General features: G+C 40.1%; 1 protein-coding gene across 1 annotated transcript; it reads left to right on the forward strand.

Annotated features, from left to right (window-relative positions):
* Window positions 1–8,502: 8,502 nt before the first annotated feature.
* On the forward strand, window positions 8,503–24,643 carry smad1 (SMAD family member 1). The gene is made up of 7 exons (XM_056372318.1): window positions 8,503–8,610; window positions 16,612–17,195; window positions 19,369–19,632; window positions 19,742–19,858; window positions 21,542–21,763; window positions 22,013–22,269; window positions 23,035–24,643. The coding sequence occupies exons 2-7, from the start codon at window positions 16,796–16,798 to the stop codon at window positions 23,176–23,178; spliced, it is 1,404 nt and encodes a 467-aa protein (XP_056228293.1). The 5' UTR covers window positions 8,503–8,610; window positions 16,612–16,795; the 3' UTR covers window positions 23,179–24,643.
* The last annotated feature ends 1,197 nt before the right edge of the window (window positions 24,644–25,840 follow it).

Genomic DNA, 25,840 nt, shown 5'->3' on the forward strand with positions numbered 1-25,840 from the left:
CCTCTAACAATTGAGCAGTCCCACAGATAATTAAATAACATGCCTTTCTGTGCCCCACATTTCATACAGTGATCTAGAATATTGGCATTAAATCGATTTAGCAGAGTTGGAGTTATAGAAAATCTCATTATCCATTTACAGCTCTTCTGTTGTACTCTTTGACATTTGACCTCAACTGTCCTTGTGGTTTATCCACTGGCGTGATCATTTTTGCTGCAAACAATCAGTCATCAGCTTTGTTTGAGGAGCGGTCTATTTTTGCCCTACAGATCTGTCTTTGGAGGCCAAACCAGGAAGAGGTGATGTCATGATGGCTATCGCTTACAATGCTCCAGCCAGCCACCCCCCCCCCCACCCCTTACCCTCCCTCCTTTTCTCTCCTGAGGTATGACCTCAGCCTGAGTGTACAGAGGGAACATCTGCTTGATGATCTGGTTAGCAGGATGCTGGTTTGATCTGATGCAAGACATTTCACTGGAGAGAGGTTTTTTATGTGGGGGAAAATATGTGTGATCAAATAGGTCAGAAACAAGGAGACTAGTTAAAGGTTTGTGTGTATCCTTGTACAATAAGTGCATTAGTTCATTAACTAGGGTATTGTAGAGGCTTGAGAGATTTGCCCACATTTTTATTCCACACAACATGGAAATACCCATCAAGAAGATCTAGCAAAATACTGTATGCATTGCTTAAAACTGTGACCCTGACATTCCTCAGCATTGCATTAGATGACTCAGTCCTGTATCTGCAGTACTCACTCCAATTGTGATGTATCACAAGGTGTCAAGTCGACAATAAAATAAGCTATGAAATTAAACATTTTGTTACATATAAAAGTTCATTCTCGACCTTTTAGTTTAGTAAAATAATAAAAAAAAGAGAGAGAGATGCAGTTGAAGGTTTAGGGGAAAGCCTACATGTGGACCTTGAGTTAAGATAAAAACAACCTTTTGTGATTCACTTACACAAAACAACACATTTTTCATACACTATAGTATTTATGAGCTGTATTTTCCTTACATCTCTACCTGCTCCAGGTGCTGGATTTTAAAGTCAAACTGAAAACTTGAAACTGCAAATGTGCCTTTCTCCTTCGGGGTAACTCTACTAAGCATAATAATTTGGTGGTGAATGGATAAAAGCACTATATAAATGTTGCCATTTTACAATTTATTTCTTTTACTGAAAGTAAAACTGATAAAAACTTGTTTTGAAAGATGCAAAAACCTGCCTAGCAGGTACCAGTAAACCTTTGCTCAGCAGCACAAATTCATTAGTCAAAGGCAAATCAAGGCAGAATACTTATGTAATAATGGTAATTTAGAGTCTCAAACTTCACTTCTTTGTGAAACGATGGGAAATTCACATAAACAAAGGTAGTATTGTAAAAAAAAAACATTATCCAATATTAAGACAAAAAGACTAAATAAATGACAAAGCCACTTGACGGTGCACCTGTATAATGAGGGACAGCTGGCCAAGATACAGGTGCATCGCCATGTGTCCACTCAGGAACAAGCGTCTGTAGTTGGTTGAAGTTCAACGTGTCACCACCCCCTTGTGAAAAATGTGCCACGACTGCTTTGACTGACAGCTGTGCTAGCTAGGGTTAACTGTCCCATCTAACAAGTGACCGGGACAGCTGCTGTCAGACACCTCCCCTCCCCAGGACTTTAGGACTTCTACTCTACTGAAGCAAGGGAGGGGACCAGGGCAGACCACCCTCCATACCATAGTTCAGGCAACAGGGAATCTCTTTGCTGGGGGTGAACAGAATTGTCTACGTGAGAGAGCGGGAGACTTGCAGACGCAGTCCTCAAGGGAGTCTCATTTTACACAGTGGATTTAGATAAGAAATGCAGCATTATCTGATGAGAGGACCACTGATCAAACCTCTAAAAGACCAGTGAGAACAATCAATCAAGTGTCAGATAAGGCGTATGTCTGCCTAGAATGCAAGTAACTTATAATTTGTCTTCACTGCATGTAAATGGTCATATCTAAACCATAAAATGACAAAGCAGTGCGCCATTAGGACCTCAGGTAGTGCCATCCTCTGATTGGTGCATCTTCTGTCTCTGTGCAATGAAGGTAGAAGAGATAAACCAAGAGCCCCTGGAGACAGCACTCAAATATTACCACCCCCAACATTATTTCTAGAAGGACTTGCAAAAAGCCGTGCCAAATGAGCCATCCGTTTGAAATGCGAGCTGACATGATGCACTGCTGCCATGCCTCACATTGCTGCAAAAAAATTCAATGGGCCTGCCAAGAGCCCTCAGATGGCAAAATGAATTGCATGCGTGAAGGAGTGTCATCTAAACACGTGTGTCAGTCATCATTGAGCATTTCAACCCCGTGCTAATTCATGGAAGTCTGTGGCGTTAATGTTGTAATCAATCCTAACCCATGAGTCCACTCTTCCTCAGTCTGGTTAGAGACAGGCAGAGCTCCAAGGTTTCTAAATGGCACTGGCTCAGCGTTAACCCTGACCCTCATATCTCACCCTCATACACGTTCATATCTGTGCCTTAAGTGTAGCTGGTGTCAGGCTCTGTCCAAAGGTAACAAAATCCACATCCTGTACCAGAACCTCTTAAGTGGATTAAAACAAACACGATATAACGTGTTAATTAGTGAGCTTTAGAGGCGTTGGTAGGTGGATTTTCTTACCTTTGGATTGGGCAAGACTAAGATAAAGTAGCTGGCTGCTGTTGTTAGCTTCATATTTATGATTTTTATTTTTTTCCTTAGAGCGAAAGGCCAGGCTACGTGAGAAAGAAATACAAATTGTAAGGAGACGGTAAACTTTGACCTTCCCAGACCCTATGTAGTCTCAAATGGGGGAACATTTTTGAAACTGTTGAAAAACTCAAAGCAGAATTTAATTTAGAAAATGGGGATCTGTACAGATATTCAAAGCTAAGACATTTCTATGATACAGAAATTTAAGAAAAGTAATTTCAGCAGACGGTAATGATGTGATTGTGTGCTGGCAGGTAAATGCAAACAAACGACCTCAAATATTGTTTCTAAACTGTATAGAAGTTTACAAAACCGTAACAGAAGGAATTCACTACATGTAAAGTTGAAATGAAAACAAGAATTGAACATTAAACTGTGGAAGAGTGATTGGCAATCCATATGCAGAATGCAACAAATATCTACTAGCTTTAAAAGATGGACAAAATTCAGAGGGAAGAATTTAATTATTTTTTTTAGCTACATCCCAAATAAAAAATAGACAATTTGGTAAAAAAAAAAAAAAAAGCAATGTTGGAGACAGTGTTGGTAGATGAATGCCAATCACGTGTTTTTTTTAAAATCCTGTATAGAAATACAAACATTTTGGGACAGGGTTATTGAGACACCTGAGGAGAGTTTCCCAAGGACCCCTGGATTGTGGGATTGATACCATAATTCAAAAGAGGGACATTTATCAATGAGCTGGTTGAAATGTCACCCTCCAGTGTGATAATGTGGCAGTAGCTGGACATTGTAGAGTTGGCGGCTGTGGCTGTAGCTACAATGTCCAGCTACTCCTGCAGGATGTAGAGTGGGTAGTAGTCTTACTTACTTTGTCTTATTCTTGGGCAAGATACTGAACCCCACATTGCCCCTGATGGCTGTTCCATCATTGTATGAATGTGAGTGAATGGGTGAATGTGGCAAGTATTTTAAAGCTCTTTGAGTGGTCAGTAAGACTAGAAAAGCGCTATATAAGTGCAAGTCCATTTACCATTTACCATAGAGAAAAAATATTCAATGGAAAAACAACTACGCTAAGACTGAATATAAGAAAAAAGATGGGTCGTGTTTGGCTGATCTGAAAAGAATGGATCAAAGGTTGTAAAGAGAGTAGTGTCCCCACCCCTTTATATTTATCTTTATATTTATTTAATTTTTTTATTTTATTTCTAATTTTGTCACTGACCAACCATAGACCCAGCAGACTTATTTGAGGAAGTACTTTATGATCTTTCATGCTCCCTTGTGTGCTGGTATGGGTGTGGAGGAGAGTGGAGGAGAGCCCCTTGTAAGGTACACAAGATCTTGTTTTGAGGTTGGCATGCCGGTAAGTAACCTGACTGGCTTCAGGATTTTCTCAACACTGCTGATTCCCAGCCAGCTGTCCCGGCATGCTAGCCACCAACCAGTTCCACAGCCTTTTAGCTGCAAGCCTGTCCTCTAGTACGCTAGCCTAGAGTCTGCTAGCTATCAGCATGCTAGCCTTCAGTCTGCACACCAAGCAATTTGGCTGAGGTTTGTGAGCCTGTAACCTTCCTGTCCAGAGATGGACATTGTCTTTTCCTGGGCACTGACCTAGCCTTTCATAGGAGATATCTAGGGGTGGAAGGGAAGCAGAAGAAGAACCAGAACCGAAACCAAGCAGCTAGCATAGCTTCATGCCTGCAAGCTGCAGCAGAACCACACCACACCTGGACATCCCTCATTTGGAAGTTGAATCCAGGCTGAAGTCTTCTACATTCTTGTAATGTTTTAAGCAACATTTTAGATACTGAAATACCGAAATAGAAATCACATGGTTGTGATGAAGATATCTGTTACATCTCCCCATGCCTTCTCATGGCTTTAGATTCACAGGGTACTTATCTGTTTCAGCTACAGGTGGCCTAAGGCTGGCTTATGAAGTGACATGTACTAAAATTGAGAGTGTTAGACAGCAGAGAGATGGGAAGGATCTGACCCCTCTGTTGCCATTTTCTTTCCCATAAGTGGTTGGAGTCTTGCTGTGTGATGGCTCAACAATGGGGATTGTCATCTAAATGCATTCACATTCACGCCTTGCTACTACACCAAAGGCCAATCTAAGGATAGGAAATAACAGAAGCCTCCTTGTGTCTGGTCAGAATATGTATGAGCACATAATTTGTGTTATTACTGTCACCTTCACCAGGATAGCAATATTCTGTATGAATAATCACAGTGAGATGCAACCAGTATGGTATCATCTGATATAGCCATTACGAGAAAGAAGGACCCTTTTTTATAAACATTCGGGTACCTTCCTTGCCACTGATATAATAATAACTACATGAGCAAGGTAAATAGGCAAAGGTAATTCATCTTTAGTGGTCACATAAACCAGATCCAAGCAACTCCATTAGTGAGTTTGTGTGATGTGAAATAGAATTTAGTTCATCTTATCCACTTTGAAAATGCAAATATTTGCATCGTGCCTGCTGTATATGCTGTATAGACAGAATAGCAGACACACTCATGTCAAGTAATCAAATTTAGTTTCAGGGGATTTGGGGTGTAACAGAAAAAGGAGCAACAGTTTAATCTGACTATTACAAATTATATAGCAAGATACAACATTATAAGCAGTGCTACAGCTACCACTAAGTACACTGAGGTCTTACCTTTTTTCTAGGAATTATGGGGCTTTAGTAAACTGTCAGGAGTTTACATGATGCAGCTAAATATTAAAAAACGGGTGGATATTTTATAGGCTTATTCCAGCATTTAGTAGGCTTCATGTATAGGGCAAAAGTAAATAAATAAAGGATTTAGGCCTATTATTACCCCAACGGAATTGTATGGTGTCCTAGCAAAGGTCCTGGGTAAAAGCATGACTGATTTAGCAGTTCTTAGTTCTGGATGTCCTTTGAGCAAAATATCCATAATAGAAAACAGTGGTGGAAAAAGCAGCAGATCCTTTATCAACCCACTTTATACCCCAGTGGAAAGCTTCAGATGGGCCTATAATAATGCATAATGCTTTGTGATCTGATCATATGTTTGTGTGTAGCATTTTACTCTATAAAGTAATCTACAAAGTAACTATAACTGGTACTATAGCTGACAGATAAATGTAGTGGGATTATTTGCTGTGCAGTAAAACTATAAAGTAGCACAAAATAGAAATATCTCAAATAAAGTACCTCTAAAGTGTATTATGATGTACTTTCTCAGTGATTTACCTCTTATGTATATATTTTCTATGTATTGTATAATATAGTAAACTTAACTTAACCAACTAGCTTTGGGTTTTTGACTTTTGGTCCGTGTGTTAAATCACTTGAGAGACAGAACTAAAACACAGCTCTACACCATGTGAGTGAAATATAAACTAAAATAGCCTAATTGAGTTTTTAAAACTAGATTTTAACACAGCCCCTCTCTTGGGGCTGTACGATAAAGGATCTGTCAGTTGATGTTCCACTTTCAAAGAAATTTTCAATTCAATCAGATTATGTAGACCCGAGTAAACTTGGAACTTTTAGGGCCCCTCAAGGGTCTGGGGCAGTTAACTGCAATTTGTTAATCCAGCCTTGACTTTGTTACGTTTCACCACTGATAGTAATCCCATGTTATATACAGTCCACTGGGTGATTACATTTATGAGATAAAATGAGATAAAATACCATAAAGCCTGATAGTCTGAATAAACTCAGGAGCCCCCTCTACTACTATTGGCCACTCTACCTACTACTCGCTACCCCTCTACTGTCTGTGGTCTAATGAATGTGCAGCTGCCTATTCTGGGTTTGTGTCTGGGTTTATGTGTGTGTGTATTAGAGGGGAATCCTTACAATAAAAAAGTTAGAGGAGCTTCTTTTTATTCTTACCCATCCCCATCCTCATCATCATCATCATCACCGCCCCTCCCTCCCCCTCTTCGCACTGTTTTCCCAGATTTATTCACGTGCAGCTCGCTCCCGCCTTACTCAGACATTCTGTCGCCAGCGCCGTGACGTCACCTGCGCCAGGAGCCTCCTCCGCTCTAAACGGTTTCCCTCCGCCTGTACTCAAGATAATCTAGTCCCCCTCACCGCGGCAACCCTGAACTTGACTGATTAACTCGCTAAATAGTGAAAAGACTTTGAGGATTTTTTAAAATGAAAATTTTATTATTTGATGGCATGTTTCTTTGTTAATGTTAAGTAATTACCGCATATTTAAGCTCATGCACATAAGTAATAGGCTAATATTCATGTTAAAGCCTATTTACCATAAGAAACGCCTGTAGTGAATGTTCGTGAGTAGGCTACTTTATGGTATTTTTTTAGATGCTATATTATATTTGTAGAGCCTGGTTAATTAAATAGCAGGTGTATCGATAATTAACTAATCGTTTTGTTATTATTTTTAAAGAAAAAATGCCAAAAGAATTTGCTCCACTCTTCCAGCTTCTCAAATGTGGGATTTTAATCTCTTTCTGTGTTATACATGATTATGAAGTGAAGATCTTTAGGTTTTAGATTATTAATCACAATTAAGTCACCATGGACTTTTAAGAAATTATAACTTTTTCACTATTTTCTGACATCAAGCAACAATCAAGGAAATAATTGTCAGATTAATCAATCATGAAACCAATCATTAGTTGCAGGCTTGCAGCCATGCTTGTATAGCATTTTAACTTTTTTATTTTCTGTGTAAGTGTATTTTCATCTATAAGGACTGCTTGACATTTTAATGTAGTTAATGTAGTTTGTGTTCTGACGTTCTCCTTTTTGTGATGGAGAATTCACATTTTTGTCTCTGTCTTGATCAGATAAAATATAACCTATTACATCACAAACTATTTTGAATTCTTCTTAAATGTGTCACAATGGACTGATTTAGCGCACTTGTAAATGACACTTCATGTCCTCTGCTGCCACTGCTGCACTGCCTGACTGCTATTTTCATGCATTATCATGCATTATTGATGAGATGGTCTGAAGACCTGTTGGAAGTTTCACTCTTGACATTGCAAAATTATGCCTCCATATACCCACCACAGGAAAGACCTGTGTCATGTCTGAGCTGGTTGTGTGTATGTGCGTTACTGTCTTGAGGTGGGAAGTTGAAATGATGGCATGTGTAAGCATGTTCCTGTGCTTACGCTGTTCTTGGACACTTTTGTTCTCTTGACAACATAAATAGTGCTTATCATATCACAATCAAAGCAAAGCTGGAACTAAGAGAAAGGCTAAATGTGGTGCAGTTCAGGCGTTCACAACAGATAAGCCTACACCTCAGAGTTGTTTTTTCAGTTTAAACTACTGTAAGAGCTTACTGTCCAAAGTTTGAAGAACTCTTAAATTTAGTAAGAATAGAGAAGAATGACTGAATGTTTCTAAATGGGCCATTTCACAGTTTGAAGTTACATAGCCTGTGTTTGAGACTGATTGTCTGGTAGGCTAATTAATGTTTTGTACTATTTAAGATGATTTTGTTGTATTTGAAGAGGGTTGAGGGTCCATACTTTGCATGGAACCTCTGAAATGAAGAGACCCCCTTTCTCCTTTCCTTCTCTCAAACAAGCAACATTTCACCCCACTGCAACCAGCAGTTTTTGCAGCAACAAACTCAGACATCTGAAAAGAAACTCTCCTTCTAAATTAGCGAGAGAAAAACGCATTGTTCCACAGTTACGTAATCCATTTCCACACGGTGAATGAAGATATTAGACGTGTGAAAAGTAGGTCTTGTTATTGTCGGGACTGCATCCCGCGGCGTGATACTGGCGCTCAGCGGAGGGTGAGACGGCTCCGCGACTCACTGACGCCAGGCCGAGCAGACCGAAGGCAGGCAGAGAGAGTACACAGGAGGAGACAGAGATAGAGAGAGAGGGGGCTGCAGTGAAAGAAAAAGGTACTGTAAACTTTTGTTTTCGTTTATAACATGCTAAATGAAAAGTTTGTTTGTCTGTATTTTCTCTCGTAACAGTGTGCATGGCCACTGTTGTAAGGAAGTAGATCCAAACGGGTCACCAACTCAACAATGTATCTACTTGGCAGCTTCAAACTTTTTTTTTTCTTCCTTTTACTCCCAGTATCAGACTGGGGTTTCAAATTTAGCCACATTTGCATGAAGGTGTAAACTAATTTCCCAGGCTACGTGTTAAAAACAAATGTTTTGATAAAGAACTATCGTAATCTTGTAGTAATGTAAGCTAACTTACTGTATATTGTGTCAAAACTAAGTTCCAGTAAGAATGCTGTAGAAAGGCTGCTTTGAACACTTAAAAGCACCATCAGCTGTGTTTAAGTCACCCTGAAGCATGCATCAGTACAAGCATATGTAAGTGTAAACTATGTGGTGGCTTCAGCAGGGAATATGGGTTATTCTGCTGCTGTTAAACACATGGTGTAGGGCGTTAAGCTACAGGATGTGGAATGGTAGGTTATTTCTTTGTGTTAAGCATTTTCTAAAATAATAAATGTTAATCAGTGGTGAAAATTTACCATCACAACTTCCTTAAGTCTAAGATGATGTCTTCAGGTTGCCTGATTTGTATGTCCAACTGTCTAAAACCAAAAGATATTGAATATGTAACGATATAAAACCATGATCAGCAAATGCTGACATTTTGAGAAGCAAGAAACAGCAGATAATTAGCATTTGTACTAGAAAAAAGGACATAAATTGTTAAAAATTCAAAATTGTTGATTCATTTTCTGACAGTCAGCTAATCGATTAACTAATCATTTCAACTCTTTGCCATATGATAGTGGTTTAGTGGTAAACACATGGTTTACTTCTTTTTGGCTTGTTAAACTACAGGAAATGGATTGTTGGGTGGCTTTTTTTTAGCTTTCACATGTTAATGATCAATTTTTTGATGCTACTAATTAGTGTATTATGAATAAGGAAGTATATATGCAGTATATTACCCCACACTGGTTACAAATCCACATGCCAGTCTCTTACATATTGTTGGTTTCCTTTCTCTACTGTCTTCTGGCTGCTGCAGACTCACTGAGGCTATTTCAACTGGTGCATTGGAGTGCTTCACAGGACATGTGTCCCATGTGTGTGTTTGTAGTTATGTCAATGTGTTTATGAATCTGTTTGTCTGTGTAAGTGTTTATGTGAGAGAGGGACAAAGGGGGAGAGAGAGAGAGACTAAGAGAGAGACGTACAGCAGCTAAGGCTAGATCTCTTGACATTATTGAAGATGACATATCAGATTACCTAAAGGACAGGAATTTGTCCTTGTCCGTGATTTACTTCCATTTGTTTTATTGTTCTGTGTTGTCAAGGTATGCAGCTTTAAATTCTGTATGAAATAAAACAAATGGTGTTCCTATAGGACTGAAATGAGGATGACGGCTCTTTATTAAATGGATATGCAGATATGATTGGCTTTTATGAGCGTAATTCCCTTTTTTATACATGCAAATCATAGCATAAACAATTTATTTGCCTCGGTATACCTCAGTCAAACATTAGTCTTATTAATGCCTATCTATATAGCTATCTATAATCATAGCAAAGGTAAAAACTACTCAACTACAAGGTGTAAATATAGGTTAGCAGCATTCCTGTATCCAGAGAGTCAGTCACAACAGTAGTGAGCAACGTCAAAACCCTCCCGTTTGTCTGTACGGTCAGGACAACATAGCCTGCCATGTGTCGGGGTGAGGTGTCCACCCTAACACAACACTAACCCAACACTGAGTGCCAAGCATGGTTGACATAGCTGCTTGAAACCCCATGTGTTTGCTAGTTATGTCTACAGTCATGTGTGGACTGCTATGTCTGGGACATAAAGAATCTGATCCCAGTACAGCCCCACTAGGTCTGGACAATACTGACCACACAGAGTTTTTTTTATAGTGTTTTCCGTATGGTACATGAAGTGATGTGGTAGCTGGTTTCCATTCACTTGTGTTATAGTGAAATCTTTACTAGGCCAGGGCTGTGGATGTATTGGTGTTTGTGAAGAAAAGTGACCCCAGTGAGTTTAAGGAGCCTGTCAGGTCAATGCCATGTCTAGCCTGTAAGGGCACTTCATGTCTGACTGTGGTTATTTCAGGCTTTGCTCTTTGTATGACTGTGGCAAAAATCTGCATAGTCTGGCCATTGAACCTCAATACTTTTCTCAAACAGGACGAGCTGACGTATCAGCCAGTGTTAGGTTATTGGAGATATGTTATTGTACATGTTTGCCAATGATTATAAAGAAATTGCAGTTAAAATGACATGGTCATTACATATTGTACTCACAATTTTTTCATAACAAAATTAAAGGAATCCCTTTTTAAAAAATGGGTTTTCGTTGTAGCACTGAGTGTCAAAAATTGTCAAATGCTAAAAGCTGGCATCAAACTACAGATCAGATTTGCAATCCTTTGTGAACATTTTTTGATCAGATAGTCCCTGGTTTAAAGTAATATTTAGCCAATTTCAGAATATTTTATACAGGCAAGGGTCATTTACAGTTACCAACTAATTATTCAATCAATTGTTTATATTTGTCAAAGTAAGGAATTGGAAAAATTATTGTTTTGGTGTCTGCACTGGAACTCACTATCATAATAATCAAAATTTCAGACCTGACTCAGCCCTTATTTTATTGCTGATAAGATAAGTCAGTTTTTTCAGTGGCTAGGAATAAAGGCAAAGGGATATTGAACTTTGCCGTAGCTGTTTTTCCAATGATGCTTTCATACCTCATGGCTGAATTGCCATGATTTCTATTTGTGAAAAGGCATATATTGCATCCTTGTAGTGTCACTATTTACTCAGTAATGACTCTTGAAGGCACTTAATCCAGAAGTGCTCAGTGAAGAGACAAGATATACGAGTGTTCTCAATCTCTCTCTCTCCAAAACACTCACTCTGTCTTAGATCTCTGGCTTTGCAGTCACTCTCTCCCTCTCTCTCCCTCTCTGCACCATTCCTCCTTTCTCTTTTTCTCTCTCTCTTTATCTCTCTCTCTCTCTCTCTTCCTGCACTCCTCTGTTTATAGCCAGTGACTCCATTGAGCGGGGGGCTAATGGAGGCCCCATCCAGGACCCTGCTGATAAATAATGTAGCTTCTTTATAATGCTCCGTCCCTGGGGAGGGTCCAGAGAGCATCATTACTGCCTCCTCATCCTACACAGCCCAGGCCTAAATTGATTAACAGACACTGGAGCGGTGCAAAATGATCCATGGGGCTAGTGTAGTGGCTAACAGCTCGCACCAGGTGGGTCAAAGCCTCCGCCTGTCAGTGTCGCATGATCCCACTCTGTGCTCCCATTAGCCTCAGATGGGCTAACTGATGGCCATAACAAGGCACCCTTAACACAACAGTGAGACAGTGTTGCTTGGACTCGGCTGAAGGGAATGTTGAGGGTTTGTCAGGGGGGCAAAATTGCCAAAAATCTATCAGTTTCCGCTTGTCACTTGTGAGGATTTGGTGGTTTTCTTTGTCTAGTGTGACTGTACTCTGAATATCTTTGGTTTTTAGACTTTTTGACACGATTAATTAAGGAAATAATGAGCAGATTAAATAATGAAAGTAAGCATTAGTTGCAGGCCTAGACCAATTAGTTATTTAAGTTAATCAGCCAATTCACTGGTTTTAGCTTCTCAAATGTGATGCTGCTTTTTCTGTTTTATAAATGAAATTAAATACATTTGTGTGGACAAAACAAGCAATTTGAAGATGTCACCTTGGGAAGTTGTAAGGGGATTTTTCACAGATTTTTGACAGCTGTTTTTCCAGTTGGAAAACAACTGAGCCAATCAGAGGTTTGTAGGTGGGATTAAGAATCAGGATGTCATCTTCTTGGACCAGAGTCAGAAAAATAGCTTTGTCCATAAAAAAAAAAAAAAAAATAGCTCCACGAAGATGGAAACAAGAATTGATGAGATCAGTGCAGCTGTACAGTTTGTTGCTTGTCAGTTCACAGAAATCTGCATTTTGCCTGCAATATTAACGTCTCTTAACTGCTAACAGAAATCAGCTAATATTAACACAACTGAGACTCAAACTACTGAATGAAAGATCTTTCACAAAGTGTGTGCCAGAATTTTCTCTGAAGAGCTTTTACTTTTCATTTTGATTAGATTTAAAACAAACGTACTGTATTCACTATATATTTCTTAAGACAATCTTCAAAACTGCCTCCATGTGAACACAAATTTTATAAATAGTATAAAGTTTCAGGGAATGATTCTGAAATCTGGTGCTCAAAAACGCAAACATGCGCACATCCCAGTCTATGCATAGGTATAGGAACAGGGAGACACAATGGCGCCTTTATGTTTTGACTGCCTCACAGACAACTGTAAACTAGCATTGTCCAAAGAAGCAGCACAAAGACATATCAGACCCTTTAAATAAGCATGTGGTCAGGCCATCAGTCAGATGTTACTAACTGTCATGGTTGGAAATATCCAAGAGATATGGTCTCCAGCTGCAGCTAAATGACAGCAGAGGATTGTGAAGCCTGCTCCAAATGTAACAGTACAGAACTTTCTGGAATCTTCCATCTGAAATGGATTAAAGCTCGTCTTTGTGTGTTAGTCCTGAACTTGTGCTGATAGTGCTAGCTGTCACTGAGAGGCCATCAAAGCAGCTCTGTGGCTGGAAGTGGATCAAAACGACTCCCTCTGTGTCTGGGTGGTGACCCTGATACAAACGTGATGTTTCTGTTTTTGCCTTTATGAACTATATGTTTTATTGTTATGCTCCACATTCAGCTCTGAATTCTGTGTTTTGCTTTGTGCGAAGATGTGCTCTGAGTCAGTTTTGCAAAAGACACTGTCAAGGTCGCTGTATAGTGGTGCATCAGATTTTAGAGATTCCCCCCATAATACTCAATTTAAAATCAAGTGATCTGATGAAATCTACAACCTATAACAGTAGCCAGCCAGCACCAATAATGGGTAGGACTTTTCTGGGACCAACAGACATGTGTCGAAAGTAGGTATCAAACGTCTGGTCAGATTTACAATCTTGTTTACTGTGTCTTTGACCAGATGTTTCCTGATTTAAATTTTAAAAAGTAAGCCTTCTCTGTTAAATGCAAAAAGGTGTTATCTAGTATGTTTTGTTTGTTCATTTTTTTCAAATATATGTATTATATAACATGTTGTATGAAAATGTTGCCATTTGCCTATTTCTGGGTGTTTTTATCCATTTACGTTTCTGTCTCCTATCTCTCTCAAGTCACCATTCAATGTAGTGTAGGCCTTCAACATAAAAAAGTGAAAAAAAAGACCCTGAGAAATTGTGATGGAAATTTGTCTGAGTCCTTCTTTTTGTATCAATATCCATCACTTATATAGGGAGTCGTTTGTATATGAAGTTTGAGAAATCCAGCTACTTCAATGACTGAACACCTATGACATTTCTGACCCTTTCTCCCCCATTTTAACTGTTTTACTACAAATGAAAGAAAGAGGTCAGAGTTGGCCAGTTAAGGAAACCATTTTCTCTCCTACCCCCCATCTGAAGAAAATCCTGCTGTTCTCAGCAAGAGGAAGTGATGTCGCTGCTGTGCTGGAGATGACAGATATGAAGACATAACTACGCAGCCTGTTTCCTGCCTCTCTGATGGTGGAGAATAGTAGTCTTATGATGCTATAGCAGGGTGTGATATCATAGTTGGGTCTTGAGACACAAGAGAAATCAGTTTTGAAATATGATTTTCCTTATTCTCTCACACACACACACACACACACACACACATATAGACACACCCCCGCCCACTCATATGTCTCTCCCTCATTTGTTAGTGGTTCAGCGTCACTTTTGATTAGCCCGTTGCAACTTGCAGTTTTCCAGTGAGTGTAGTGGTTGGCAGTAGTAAGTGCGTCCACAACACACATGCATTGTAAACAGCACCTGTTCACCCCCCCCCCCCCCCCCCCCCCCCCCAGTTGTCAGTGTGATACAGCCTACACATGCAGTAGCTGACAAAGATAGAAATTGCTATTCATCCCATAATCTGAAGGGCCAAGAATAACTACAGAGCAGTCTTAATGATGTATTTGTTCCTGCGCGTAGGAAATCCAATATACTGCAGGCTTTACTGTCAGAGAGTGATGCATCCTCACCCGTGAGTCAGTACAGATAAAAGGTGGAGAATTTCTGACAACCTGTTTATTTGAATCTGGGATTGCATCTGAACATTTATGTGCAGCCAAACCTCAACCGTAACTATGTTTTATCTCCCTAATTGCATTCAGAAAAACTTGAAAAGAAGGTTGAACTGGAAGAGCTCAATGCACTCTTGTTTTCCCTTTTAACAGCTAGAATGCGTGCACCTCCTGGCTACTGAATTGCTCCTGTGGGACTCAAGTGAATGGGCACATTTATCCTGGGGTCCACATGCACTTCCTTTTTATTGTCCCACACATTGCCAGATTCCTGCCCAGTACCAGTGTTTGTTGGTTGGTGGTGTTAAAGCTTTAGAGAACATTTGCCTCAGCAGGCTGCCCATTGAAAGTCTCCTTCCTCTGAAATTTAAAAGACTCTTCATATCTTCCATATAATTGACTAATGGTTTGCAGTTATATCAAGTCAAACTATAAGAAGGCAATAAGTAAAGTCAATTATTTGCAAGAAGCTTAAAAATGTTCATAATTGATTAATTGTTTAAGTCACTTTGAAGCAGAAATACTAAAAATTAACTGGCTCCAGACGGATAATGAAAATAATTAATTTTAATTAACAAATTGATTAAGGTATGATTTCATAGTTATTATATTTGATTGTTCATGTTATTGTGGTCATGCTCTGCATATTGATGAGTGAACGTGAAGTAGCACAATCATAACTTCTGAAAAAACTTAACTAAATCTGGTGTTAATAAATCTTTTGTCATGAAATTAATTGACTATTATTTTGATATAAGATCACTTGTAAGTTGCTCTGGATAAAAGTGCCTGCCAAATGACTAAATGTAAGAGTAAGATTAATTGTTCAGGTCATTTATCAGCTAACAGTGTCGAACATTTGCTGGCTGTAGCTTCTCAGATGTGAGGGTTTGTTTCCTTTCACTGTTTTATGAAATGTTATTGTATGTGGATGTGGGAAATTGTAAATTGTAATTATTTGAATTGATTATTTGAAACATGGATTAATTGATAATGAACATTTCCTACTAAAGCTGAACAAATTGGTTTGTTAAAGTATAGATATATAATTGACAGAAATTTACATCACAGTAAAATGGATATTTGTTCTGTGATGGTCAGAAAAAAGGAAAAACTAAGAACTCATAAGAAAAAAGGCAATTTGAAGACGTTACTTTGGACCCTTTCTTTTATGACATGTTATGGCCGAAACAATTACTTAATTGAGAAAACGATGACGAGTATAGTAGATGCACTAATGTTGAAGGGTTAAGTTGCGGATAGATTTTAGCTACCATAAGAAATACATGTTGAAGAAATGACCAGGATGACAGATTTAACCCCCCAAAGAGTGAATCAGGTGTTAAACCTGCAGGCCAAATTCATATAGGTTGTGTCAGCTGCATACTTTACGCAAAGTAATTTGCTGTAAATGATTTAAGCGAGTGGTGGTAATGTGACAAGCCATACGGACAGGAAGCTATCTGCAGAATGTCTAGTTGGGACTTATGTTCACAGGAGGGCGTCTGTTGTGACTCCTCTGCCAGTTTCCCTGAAGCCATGACTGACATGGCTGTAACAACTATAACTGACATCATCACCTCATCAAGGATTTTCCTGGTGAGACATCAGCGTGAATGAAGTATAAGGAGAAGAGGTCAATGTTCACCTTAGTTGCAGTAACTTTGTGAGGGAGAGGACACTGCCGGCTGAGCTGATCTGTAGAATCGTGTTTGAAATCTCTTTTGAAGGAGATTTTAACTCACAGATGCTTACCTGCCTCTCCTTTTCTTTTAGGAAGTGGCTGTCAAGAGGACCTGACCTGACATCTAGAAAGCTGAGGATTATCTGAAAAAACAAAAAACAAAACCAAACACTTAAGTAGTATATCACCCTTTGTCTTCTGAGACTGGACTGTCGCTGCACTGCTCACACTTCCTTTTGGACTTAAGGGAGCGGGGAGGAGGGCGGCTTGTCCATCATGAACGTCACCTCACTCTTCTCCTTCACCAGCCCGGCGGTCAAACGGCTGCTGGGTTGGAAGCAGGGAGACGAGGAAGAGAAATGGGCTGAAAAGGCTGTGGATGCTTTGGTTAAGAAACTGAAAAAGAAGAAGGGAGCCATGGAGGAGCTGGAGAGGGCTCTCAGCTGCCCAGGTCAGCCCAGTAACTGTGTGACAATCCCCCGTTCCCTGGACGGACGGCTGCAGGTGTCCCACAGGAAAGGTCTGCCACATGTCATTTATTGTCGGGTGTGGCGCTGGCCCGACCTGCAGTCCCATCATGAGCTGAAGGCCCTGGAGTGCTGCGAGTACCCCTTTGGCTCCAAACAGAAGGATGTGTGTATCAACCCCTACCACTACAAACGAGTGGACAGTCCAGGTGAGTTATACAATTCTGAAATAACTAGGGATGTACGAATATATGTGGATATTGACCTGAAGTACGTTGACCATGATGTGACCGATCCACATTAAATATAGATTCTTTGACAATGTTAGTATTACAATAATTAATCCATGGCCCCATGTTATCCTACAATAAAATCATTCTAAAGAGTTTTTCACTTTATGGTATTCAGATTTTAAATGAGGGGGGAAAAAAGCACTTGTATTGAATCATAAATCTGTACCAGCAGACACCCTAAAATGAGGTATCAGATTCAGTATCAGTAGAGATGGAGAGAGTTGCAGGAGTGGAAGGATCAGTGTATCTATAGAAATCATAATTATATTACCAAAAAAACACTTTAAAATTTTACTTTTTGATTAGCTTTCTGAGTATGTAGAAATCTTTTCCTGTACTCTAATGACTTCTGCTGATATTCACTTATTCAGAAGGCAGCAGATGAAAGACAACAAATTAAAATCCAATATAAATTCTAATCATAATAGATAAAACCCTTTCCAACACTGTACAATAAAAGAAATAAAGAGACAATACAAGTAAGAAAAAACACTCAAGAAGAGATTTAGAATATGATACTAACCTAGCCAAATATCCTCGGGCAGGTCACTTCTGAGCCTCGGGCTTTGACTGCAGAGGTAGTGGAGAAATGAGACAAATCAAACACTATTTGGCCTCTTACTAACAGAAACTGAGGGTCAGCTGACAAGATAGAAACAGCTGTGTGCACGGTGCTTAGTGTGTAAAGGGCCGTGTGTGTGTGTGTGTGTGTGTGTGTGTGTGTGTGTGTGTGTGTGTGTGTGTGTGTGTGTGTGTGTGTTCCTTCATGTGTGTGTGGAGCAGGAAATTCCATCCGGGGGAGAATGAGGGCTTTGTTTTGGGCATGGTCTGTACTGCAGGCCCTTCTTTTTTTTTTCCCTTTTTTTCCCAACATTTATGCACACATGTAGACACACACAGGCACACACACTCCCGTACTTGCACGCGTGTTACTAAAACGAGGATACAAACACACCCATGACTGCACGCACAGTTTCTCTGAGGATGGCTGGAAAAGGAAGCCGGTCACACAATGGGAGGAAAGAGTTGTTGCCTGCCTCGCACACTTTTTGTTTTAGCAGCGGGTGGAAGACGGGGGGGCTGAGGTGATTCAACCCAAGAGCACCTGTCTGTCCACACTACCACCCTCCTCTCCCCTTCTGTCCACCCACCTACAAACACACACATCCTGTCAATCTCCCCTCACTATTCTACCAAGCACCACAGCTGTCTGCCTGCTCTACATGTAACCTTTGAAATAAACTGCTACACTGATGCACTGGCCCACTGCAGCACACATGGTCTACCTGCAGGAACAGCAGCGTGGGCCCCGTCTAACATTTCAGCACCAGCTTTATTTATCTGCACAAGTATTTATAGGCACAAGTGGAGCGTATCTCTGTGGTTTGTATGTACTGCACCTGAATAGCCTTCACATCAGCAAGGACATTTACCCTAAGTGATGAATTCCTCAAGAATGGCTCGTGTCAAAATGTCTTTTCTGAGCAGAAACCTGAGAGTCTGGGCCAAATACTGCTGGCTAAGACCAACAGGCTGGAAGCCGACATTTTAAAAAATGCAGGGACATCTGCGCTCAGAATGTTCAATCATGAAAAGTGCCAGAAAGAGATTCATTTATTATCTTGGATTGAAATAAGTGAATTCATACTGAATGTGTATGTGAAGATTTTGCATATGTGTGATTGTACACAATGTCTACAGTGCAGAAAGAATTAGATGATTAGTTATTACATAGACGGATATAGAGATATAAGTTCTTCATTACATCCAGTGGGCAGTTGAAGTGGCACAGTGGCCAAGTCACATAAATCACAGAACAATGAGATAAGAACATTCAAGGAGGTATGTAAGATGCAAAATACAATAAAATTCACAAGTAATAAGAAATTAAACAAAATGAAATTACATTTTCATAAAGAAAATGAACTAAAAACTAAGAAACAAAATTTAAAAACGAGTGTCTAACTTTAATATGTATAGAATGCACACTGTGTCACATCAGTGTTATGTTTACTCATTGGTAGATACGTTTATAAAAGGATTTGTAAACTTGTTTTGACCATTTTTATATCTCTCTGTCTCTCCTCAGTGCTGCCACCTGTGTTGGTACCGAGGAACAGCGAGTTCAACGCCAAGCATACAATGCTGCCTCGCTTCCGCAATCCTCTACAACAGAACGAGCCGCACATGCCCCAGAATGCCACCTTCCCAGAGTCCTTTGCTCAGGCCAACACAATGCCTTTCCCGCACTCGCCAGGAAACAGCTACCCAAACTCGCCGGGAAGTGGCAGCAGCGCCACTTTCCCTCATTCACCATCCAGCTCTGACCCCGGCAGTCCATTCCAAATGCCAGGTGACACCCGACAGTAAATTATCCTCCACTTGTCGTCATTTTCGTCTATACTGAACAACAACAACAACAACAACTCACTTCTCTTTGTTCTGCCCCCTTCTTTATGCAGAGACTCCCCCTCCTGCCTACATGCCCCCAGAGGAGCAAATGACTCAGGATTGCCCCCAGCCAATGGACACCAACCTCATGGCTCCACCCTTGCCTCTAGAGAGTAACAATCGGGCAGGTAACCATGGCAGTTACTATCTCTCTCTCACATGCACACTCAGACATACACACACACCCGTCCTTGTGTTCACAGTGATATCATCCACATAAAGCTGTCTGCACCTGCTCGCCTTGATCTGCAGGTGCAAAGATTTCTGGGAAGGCTGGTTATTTTTAAAGGTATTTTTTTCCTGTGCTCAAACTCCAAATACAAAAAAAGAACATCAGTGGGGTTATTATGCCATATCCTGTCAGATAAAAACGGGACAGTGTGTGGAAAAGGATCTGTTAGTTTTCAGTGAGGCTTCGTCTGTGTGTGTGAGCCCAGGGGAAGCTCAAAGACTCAGCAAATTAAGCTAGGCCTCAGAGCACTTTTATGAGGCCTATAAAAGCCGGGGCTTATGTCATCTCTGCGGGTGGTAATGACTTAAAACTCGTTAATGTTACGATTCACTAATTCCCTCCAACTTTCAGATCTGAAATTCAGTGCAATAATTGCTGCGATCTCGACTTTGTGGCTTTAGCTTTATTGTGTTGGACAGACACATCTGAACATGGCATTCATGAATTTGTAATATACTATGCAATGGACATGTATTGGTCTCCAGAGTCATTTGATTTAAAGGAAAATTCTGTCATATTAGTATTTGTGTTGGTGATCATTTCTATTGGTAATATTAAGAGTGTACTCACCAAGTTAATTGCTATACCTGGAAACATGGCACCATTTCAAAAAAGAAATGGATGGAGGAACGATGGAGGAAGACACTCGAGTAGTCAGGTGATCAGACAGGTTTTAAACAAACCCCCAAACCGGTTTGAAAATGAAAACAAAGGCAAATTTTAAAATGTTACTCAAATTGTCTAATGTTAACATCAGTTTACAGACCAACATTCTGTCGTACCATACTTGCCGTACTTAGTAAACACAAATTTCCCATGCAATGAGGGATTATTGTTGAGATTTTTAAGTTCCTCACTTTTGGTTTAACCTCCAATCTAAATATCCAAATATCATCATGCACTCAAGGCCCAGAGATTCTGCCCACACATGGTGACAGCAATAGCGGGAATAGCTGTTGAAATGTTTGTTGGAAGTGGGAGTATGGGGAGTTTTTAAGTTCTTTTCCACAAGCTGCATCCTGTAGAGGGGAGTGGGTCTCTATTGTAGGCCAGCTCTGGGAAGAGGACAGACAAAACACACCTGCTAGCCAGTACCACGCTACAGAGGAAGTTTGGGAGAAGTATGTGCTTAGATAAACATGATTTATTCCTCTCTCTCAGAGAGGGTGAGGCCAGCTGGCACTGGCTCTCCCTCAGATAGCAGGCACAGAGAGCATAGCCAGGCCCCTTCTATTGACTGTTAGCCTGCTCAATAAAGGCTGGCACAAAGATCACAGACAGTCTGCATGCTTTCGGATGCATCTGCATTGATTTTGGTCATCGTAAATGCACACAAATGTAGCCAGTGTGTCCTATTTGTTTATTAAAATTATTGTTACGGGCTACAGGGGACAATTTGGGAAAAATAATTGCACGGGTGAGTAGGATTTACAGCCGAGCCTCCGATGGCATCAGTGGATCCTGGCAGTTTGTCTGCACAAAGGAGTCTTAAATGTATATTAAATGTGTCTGCCTCTGTCTCTGGATCGACGGTGTACTCAGCTCACTCTTGTGACCTATTAATGTGTTTCCTGCGCAGATGTGCAGCCTGTGGCCTATGAGGAACCCAAGCACTGGTGCTCTATTGTTTACTACGAGCTCAACAATCGTGTCGGAGAGGCGTTCCAGGCATCCTCTACCAGTGTGCTTGTCGATGGCTTCACAGATCCCTCCAACAACCGCAACCGATTCTGTCTCGGCTTGCTCTCCAACGTCAACCGCAACTCCACCATTGAGAACACCCGGCGGCACATCGGCAAAGGTGCAGTATGTAAAGCCCATCAATGTCTACGTGCACTGCCTGTTAGCAGACGAGACTAAATCAATTTATTTTGTCAATACAGATTGGGATCAAGAAAAGAACTGAACTATGACAACAAATTGAATGAACATTGTCATGTATTGATTTTAGATTGACCACAATGATGTTTTGGGGCCTTTTTTCTTTGAGGATGACAAAACTGCTGCGTCTTCGGGTGACCAGTCTTCATCCTCTCTTGCTTCCTCATAGGTGTCCATCTGTATTATGTCGGTGGGGAGGTATACGCAGAATGTCTGAGTGACAGCAGTATCTTCGTCCAGAGTCGTAACTGTAACTACCACCATGGCTTCCATCCCACAACTGTGTGTAAGATTCCCAGCGGCTGCAGCCTGAAGATTTTCAACAACCAGGAGTTTGCTGAGCTGTTGGCCCAATCCGTCAACCACGGCTTTGAGGCCGTTTATGAGCTCACGAAGATGTGTACCATTCGCATGAGCTTCGTTAAGGTAAGCTGGTCAGAGACGAAAAACCAAGAATAGTATACATTTTTTTGCACTGCCTTATGCTAATATTGAACTTATTATAGAGTACTGTGTTTCCGCTGGCTATCGGTTGAGTCTATTCTAATAGATAAAAGTATTTACTTTTGTTGTAAAACGTCATAATTTTTAAGTTTTTATTTTACAAGAAATGAATCCCAACAAAAATCTGACTTACAAATAACATCTGCAGTATAAACATTAAAATTTCACTGTCTCAGTGCATATTGTCAAATTTTCTCAGCAGAAAATATCAGAATATACTGCTCACTCCAGTGTAGTATAGTATATTCTGAAAGCAAAGCATTCAATGACTTTTGGATGTTTTGAGGCATAAAACGCGCAGGACTGGACCAAGTTAAAACTTCCAAAATGTTTGTTTTCAAGTGGAAGAGTGGACAATGTGTTTCACCTATGCTTCATTAGGCTGAATTATTTTGTTTGTGCAGCCCTTTCTTGACTTTTTTTCCCTTTTCATTGTGTGTAACCATCCCCCAATTGAATTATACTGCTGTGCCGGAGTCTTAATTTATTTATTATCTTATTGACCAGGGGAAAAACAGTTTAGAATGAGCTGATCCTTTTAAAAGAAATCTTTGTATTTTCCAGTCAAAATCTTAATGTTCATGCTGGATAGTCCAAATTATGTGAAGTGAATACATTTTTAAAATGAGGAGAAAGAAGAACAGCTGCGTCCCCATCCTTATCCTAATGTGTTTCCAAATGTTCCAGGGCTGGGGAGCAGAGTACCACCGCCAGGATGTGACCAGCACACCCTGCTGGATTGAGATTCACCTGCATGGTCCCCTGCAGTGGTTGGATAAGGTGCTAACCCAGATGGGCTCCCCCCACAACCCTATATCCTCCGTCTCCTAGGCTTCAATGTCCTCAGCCCTGTGGCTGTCCATACCCCAGCATTTTGGTATAAGTAGCAAGAATAGGGGCTAACTGGTCCCAGACTGGTTTGTGGTTCAGTCAATAACTGATAGAGGTTTAGACTAAAACATTGGCTGATCTGGGACCTCAAGGGTCGGGTGGGTTGTTAAATAGGTTGGTTTGTTCTCTACTTGAAGGACGTCTGAATTGGGCACATTTACAGACTGGGAGAGGAGTAAGTAAAGTGAGCGTGATGAAACTGGAAGATACTTGATCTTTGTGACCAACTGTAATAATTAGACCATCACACTCATCATGACGCAAGTATCCTCCCTGATCTTGCTCCCACAACGTCTCTTTTTCATTGTTCTATTATTCTGACTCATAACTAGTTTGCATCTAAATATTCCCTCAAAAATCCAGATATACGTGTGTAGTTAAAAGAACTATGGGACATTCCAGGTCACCGAAATTGCAGTTAGCAGCTGTTTTCTGTCTGACTGTAATGAGGCTGGCATGAAATGTACTTACGACATGTACAAAGTTAGCAGGGACTTGGAGGATGATGAGTATGACTGAAAATTTTAATCATCTCCAGACACTTAAACTAGTATGCTGTTTCCTCTAAGTGTTTTTTTTTAGGTTAATAAATTAAAGCAGTGCAAAGTTATTATAATGAAATCCCATATCACAAATCATGAAAAATAATATGAGGGCAAATTAAGGGGAGTTTTAGAGTTTAGGGTGGGGTTTAGTGTGGGGCATGGCACTAAAAGGGCATTTCTGACATAAAAGACTAATGTTTAAATGTTGCTCATCTTGTGTTACACTCGTGTTTCAAATGACTTTAAAAAAAAAAAAAGAAATAGTGTTTAGATATATTCACTATTAGAATATGTGCTGTGCAGTCTGGTTTTGCGAAGCATAGTTTGGTTAGAGTAGTGCTACACATTTACGACTGGTAGCTAAACATCACATGAAGCAGAGGCAAATACAAGTGCAGTTTAGTTTGTCCTTTGCTGTATACTCTGCAGCAAAATCAAATGTGTCAAATACAGAGTCACATTGAGGACATAAATATTTCAGTGACTGTGCTTCTTTCTCTTATTACATTGACTGAGCAAAACTTGTTAAATGACTGTTATGGGAAAATGTTGAGTATTCAAATTTAAATTGTTGACTGAGAAAAGGGTATCAGTTCCTGATGTCCCAAGATGATTTTTTTTTTTTTTATAAAATGCAGATTTTGTCATTCAATTCTTTTATGCTTTGAGCAGTTCTTTGCTATTAAACTGTTATACTCTTTACATTCTTTTTGTATTTTTGAACATTTTCTGTTTTTGTCTGCACTTTTGTTTTTGTTTTTTTTCTCTCCTGCTCAGTAAAGCTCCCAGAAAAGCAGTTTTATTCCATGAATATCAAGTCTCTACTGGAAGATTCAATAAATTTGTTTCATTACTTGCAACATGTCTCTTTTATGAACACTGTGTCAGGATATGCGTTTGTGCTTGTGTGTGTATGTTTGTGTGTCTTTATGTCCGTCTGTGTAATTAAAGGCCACCCATGGTAAGAAAATACGTGTCATGCTATTGTCAGGAACTTTCAAAAACATCAACCACTCTGAGAGAGAGAGAGAGAGTGTGTGTGTGTGTGTGTGTGTGTGTGTGTGTGTGTGTGTCTGTGTGTGTCTGTGTGTGTGTGTGTGTGTGTGTGTGTGTGTGTGTGTGTGTGTGTGTGTGTGTGTGTGTGTGTGGGAGTAGACCTTCAATTAGAGAGGCACAACAATTACAAGTGCATCTGAAAGCCGACTGCACTAATGTTGAGCATAATTGCATTTTCCAGTAAGTTGCATGAAAAGGCATAAAATCATGTGTTTTCCTTTGTTTTATGGGACACATTGTGACAGCACTGAAGCAGTCAGAGCAATCTTACAGGAAGCTCCCCTGGAAATCGATGACTGAAATATGTGTGTGTGTGTGTATTTTTCTGCGTGCAGGAGTCTTATTCGACTGTACATGTGGGTGGTATGGTTACACAGTGGTTAGTATTGCTGCCTCCCAAGAGTTTGCATGTTTTTCCCAAATTCCACAAGCACATCAGGTGGAGCGGAGACTCTGAATGTCTATGACTATAAGGAGTGTTCATCTAACCGTCGTGTCACAGGCCTGTGATGTACTAAAGCTCCATCTAAGGTGTCTCCTATTGTCCAATAATTAGTGGGTAGAACTATCCACCTGTAAAATAAACTTGTAAACAATTAGAGATTGGAAAAGTAAGTGAATATACTTTCCCACTGCATGCAGTATAAAATCAAAATATCTAATAGGTCAAATCCTAAATGTTTTGAGCAGTGTCTACGCAAAGTGTCACAAAGGTGATCAAGGTGGGCATGCTATATGTATTACATTATGTATGATTAACACCTTTTTTCAGGAAATATGGAAATGTGTTTTACAGTATAGCCCATACAGGTATAAAGTGTAGAGATCAAGGTTTTTTTTTTTTTTTACACAGTAGTTGCAGCTTTTATGCATTTTCTGTCATTCCTGTTGTATTTATTTTTTAGTACTGAAACCCCAATTACTGCTGCTATATTACATGTTTGCCCACCATTTTATTACCTGCACTCAGTTTGTCCAAGGTCTCAAGAAAGTGCATAGTA

The sequence above is a fragment of the Seriola aureovittata genome, chromosome 3, assembly GCF_021018895.1.
Source record: "Seriola aureovittata isolate HTS-2021-v1 ecotype China chromosome 3, ASM2101889v1, whole genome shotgun sequence".
Lineage (NCBI taxonomy): Eukaryota > Metazoa > Chordata > Actinopteri > Carangiformes > Carangidae > Seriola > Seriola aureovittata.

Coding starts and splice junctions, on each gene's coding strand:
- smad1 (XM_056372318.1), top strand. CDS start 16,796: ATGAACGTCACCTCACTCTTCTCCTTCACCAGCCCGGCGGTCAAACGG. Junction 17,196..19,368: donor CAAACGAGTGGACAGTCCAG/GTGAGTTATACA, acceptor GTCTCTCCTCAG/TGCTGCCACCTGTGTTGGTA. Junction 19,633..19,741: donor CAGTCCATTCCAAATGCCAG/GTGACACCCGAC, acceptor TTCTTTATGCAG/AGACTCCCCCTCCTGCCTAC.